The sequence below is a fragment of the Perna viridis genome, chromosome 2 (genome assembly GCF_037379345.1).
Source record: "Perna viridis isolate PV_CMFRI_1.1 ecotype Kerala chromosome 2, ASM3737934v1, whole genome shotgun sequence".
NCBI lineage: Eukaryota > Metazoa > Mollusca > Bivalvia > Mytilida > Mytilidae > Perna > Perna viridis.
In genome coordinates, this window is record NC_142446.1 from 65,494,188 (window position 1) to 65,498,593 (window position 4,406).

Here is a 4,406-nt window from a genome sequence, read left to right on the forward strand (position 1 = left end):
TAGTTATTTTTTAGATAGATAAACCGACAGGAATTAGTACTTTTATAATTACTGTTACACATTGACTGTTTTACGTATTAATAATGCAATTGTGAGAGAAATATGTTTTAACACAAAAGCCAATAAGCAAAGGAACTAATCGAAATGTTTCGTTTGAGTATATATATACCTTTCTTTGAATGTAAAGTTTTAATTCGGAAGTTCTCAGATTTAGTTAACGAAACATACAATGACAAGACAAGATATGGTACGTATCATCAGTAATGGTCCTCTCTATATCGTGTTTTGGATTATAGTGTGCGACAGACGACAGTTGCCATGTACATTAGCAGATGAAGCAAACGGTAAGTAAAATTTAGAGGGGAGCAAATGTCTAAAAAAAAACCCATTAATATTAATATTAATCCAGTATACCACCCTCAACTGCAGGCAGTATATGTTATATTATATTGAATATTTTTTAACCAGTATACCACCCTTCTATTGATAAACACATATTGAAAGATCCATTGACTTAATATTTCTCATTGTGAAGTGTTTTTTTCCTCTGCAAAACCATTCTTAAAAATGTCGTCTGGTGTTTTTGTTTTGGGCGGAATGTACAGTAATACCGGTGCGGTAAGGACAAGATACATTTCCGGTCGGAGCGGATGGTATACTCAAAGGAAGGGTGTTATACTGGAATACCACTTATCCTTTTATCCAATCAAAATTCTAGAATGTTCGCCATTTTAACGGCTGTCTGATGTTCATAAGATTTTGTTTGTATTATATTTGCCATTTTTAACGGCTGTCTAATATTAAAAGGATTTATATTGCTCAGTATGGCATGATCTCCAATTATATTAGGTGAAGTGAAGGGGTGTAAATACAACACAATATAGGATTTACAAAATTTTATAATTTAAATAGAAATGGATTTCAATGTGATTCATCTCCTAAGAACAGACAGATTGGAATGAATGATTATCAATTTTATCGTATAGACCCATAAAACAACTCAATAACAAATAAAAATGGGTAGTCTTTTTTTTTGGTGTATCGAATATTACAGAATTTGCATGATTCTTACAAAAACTGCTACTTAAAGAGCTTTTATTATGACATAATGAAACATTAGATCAAACAGGGACGTCAATATTCGTAGAAGTTTTTGCATCGACCTAAATGTCTGCACACGGTTTTTATCTAAGATCAGGAAAATGTGATTTTCAACAAAGAACGAAAAACGAACTACTCCTATATTGGAAGACTCCTTAAGACTCTTAATATTCAAGACTTTAAATATCATAAAATTAGGACCTATCGCGTTCGCTGTTTATTTTCTTTATTTCGTGTTTAATAACCCTTTCTTTCTGTTTTGCTTCAGCAAACATCATTTATATACGGTTTGTATACCAATCTGAGATGATCTTGCGACTTCAGGCAAACATCAACGTTTTAGTCAACATCGCTGTCCCCTTTTGCATTCAATATATATATATGAATGATAATGATAATGAAATATACATAAGCAAAAAGTATGTTTTAGAAAATATGGTTGATGTGGTAGAATGCAAACTGACGATGCTAGGTGCAGAGTATAGAGGATATATCAACATAACAGAATTTGGCAAGGTTTGTCAACAATGGGGAAGTTCAACGCCTCACATTAGTTACTTTAAACACCTTGCAGACCAGAAAAACTATTGTCGTAATCCTGACCACGAACCAAATGGTCCATGGTGTTACACCATTGATCCGAATGTTAGATGGCAGTACTGTGATATTCCGTATTGTGGTAGGTTCAAGGATGTGATTTTTTTGGTTAAAAAGGTCGGAAGACTGGTAGATATATTTTTAATTAATGTTCGCTGAACATATTCCCATAATGTTTTGCTTTTTACCTTAAAACGTCATTTTGTCAATTGTACATGTATGTCATAGATTTGCACCGTCGTATCACGATTATTAACTTTACATGATATTTTCTTTTTTATCATGTTTCTTCAAATCCTACACCAGTCAATCATATATTTACAAGTGATACGCCATAGATGATATTTAGAAAGGCATAAACGATGTCACATACTTTGTTTGTTTATGTAATGTTACGTCAAAATCACGGTTGACTTGAATAGTGACCACAGGTAAATCTCTTACATAATATAGAGTTTTTTTAACAATAGGTATCTAAACGTGAGAGAAATTGAAAATTTCAATTGTTCCACAAATTGCTCATGCAACAGAAGATATGTATTGATACCAGTGTAAGAAACCGCAGCCACTCATCAGTGGCAATTCCTTAAAATATATTAAATATGAAGAATATACCAGTATTGGTATATTCATTTATGAGTTTTGAATTATTTTAACTTTGGACACAGATGCAAGCATGAAACAATATCTTAATTTTGAAGTTACGTAGATAGATCAAAGGCCGTGTTGTTTTGTGCGTCATCACTTATCGGTTTTTATTCATCACATAAAAATCTTAAGAACAAACGAATATTTAATCAGAAAGGAAAACGTTTCTTCTGAAGCATCAAACTCCGTCACTGTGTTATAGCCTTTTGGAAAGGAAAATACATCTTTTCCTAAATCACTGATATAGGTAAAAAATAAATCTGAGACATGATGGCAACTCATTTATCATCCAGGTATCGAATACAAAGAACAAATGTCTTGTGCTTATAAATAAAGTTTTTTATTTGCTGTTTAATATGTGCTAATAAGTTACAAAATACTCCTTTTCTCTCTCTATTTAGATGTAATTAGTTTATCTTATATAATCATGATAACGTATTCAACGAGAAAATTAAGTCACATATATTGTACTCACTCGGCTTTATGGCTTGATGCCTCCATGCAAAAACATTTAAATCATAACAAATTGATTTTGACTCTCTGAAGTATACATTTAGTTTATTGCATTATTTATTTTTGTTTTGGCGTCGTTGTAAGGAAAGTTACGCAGTGTAGTTAAGGCATTTTCTGCCTACAGTCTGAAATATAACAATTATGACTTTGTCTCAACTCATCAGTATTCACAAAATGGCGTCGATACATTGAACAGCGGGAACAGTATTATTAAAAATATTTTTTTTTCATTTTTTTACAAAATAACAAAAGTACCGAAAATGGACGGATTATTGACAAAGATACCATTTCATAATCTGGGCAATAATATCACTAACCTAAAATGCAAACAAACAATATTTTTTCTCTCTCAGAATCGACGATCGAAAGAGAAACAAGTATGCCTGTGTCGACCCAAGTTTCGAGTTCAAAAACGGAAGTTTCTACAACAGAAGTAAAAACGATGGAACCTACAAATATTAATACACCAGAAACTACAGTACCACCAACAAAAAAATCATCGGATTGTTTCTGTCCGTGTGATCGTGTAACTTTTAGAAACATATCTCAGGAAGATGTACAAAAATATATTCGTGATCTGAAACAAAAGTTGTCGATTGACAAAAGAATTACCTCTACCTTTATAAGAAAACAAATTTCTGTTAGTGATAAAAGACATTCTTCTCAAACGATAGGAATGACTGGAGCTGTGATACTTATTGTACTTGTATTCTCATTATTTTTAAATGACTGTGTTCGTTTATACTCTCACTGCAGTGGTAGGAGGCGTTGAATCCAGGTATTAAATATTTTTTGCTCCTTCTTTTACCCCGGATGTAACATTATATGATCAATTCGATGTCGTGGACGCTTACTTTACCTGTACAACTGGTTCATGCTCCCAGTTTTCAGGGGAGTCCGGATTGCTCATTTACTTTTGTTTTTTTAAATTTTTATTTTTGATTTATTTTTTCATGTAATTTGTTGTGTTTGTCTATTTTCTTCTGTACAGTCTTTATACTTGGAATATATCCTTTCGATCACTGTTCAAAACGTGGTTTCTTTGAGTACGTTCAAGTGATAAATATCAACATACTTAGAGGCAGCGTCCATGTCGTTGTAAAAAAATTCATACGATACAACAAATAGTAGAACTTTATAACAATAAAAAAAAAATGCGAGTAAAAGAGTAATCAAGGGAACCGAGGTTACCAAGGTTATAGCGGTAATCAAAAGAATGTAATTCAAGGACAAAGATCAGACATGAAAAACAGACATACTCAACAAAGAACATAAAGTAACTAAAATCATCCATATAAAGTAACAAAAGCAAATGAGCAACTCGGACTCCACCAAAAACTGGGAGTATGGATCATGTGTACCGGTAGGGTAATTTCCTCTGCTTTTCTAAAACACCCGCTGAGTTGCCCATAAAAAGTCAAGTCCGGGGTAGACAAACGAGCAAAGGAAAATTATGACCCGTTGAAAAATCAGTTTTCAGATGGATACACCGTAACAATCCACGAGTTCATGATGACGACCATAACACTTCTGTAGTGATGACTTCA

The 4,406-nt window shown here is 32.7% G+C and overlaps 1 protein-coding gene across 1 annotated transcript; it reads left to right on the forward strand.

The window, feature by feature from the left end:
• The first annotated feature begins 1,489 nt into the window (after positions 1-1,489).
• Positions 1,490-3,952, forward strand: LOC148626517 (uncharacterized). The gene is made up of 2 exons (XM_088570563.1): positions 1,490-1,780; positions 3,213-3,952. Exons 1-2 carry the CDS (start codon positions 1,537-1,539, stop codon positions 3,629-3,631), a joined length of 663 nt encoding a protein of 220 aa, XP_088426689.1. The 5' UTR covers positions 1,490-1,536; the 3' UTR covers positions 3,632-3,952.
• Positions 3,953-4,406: the final 454 nt, after the last annotated feature.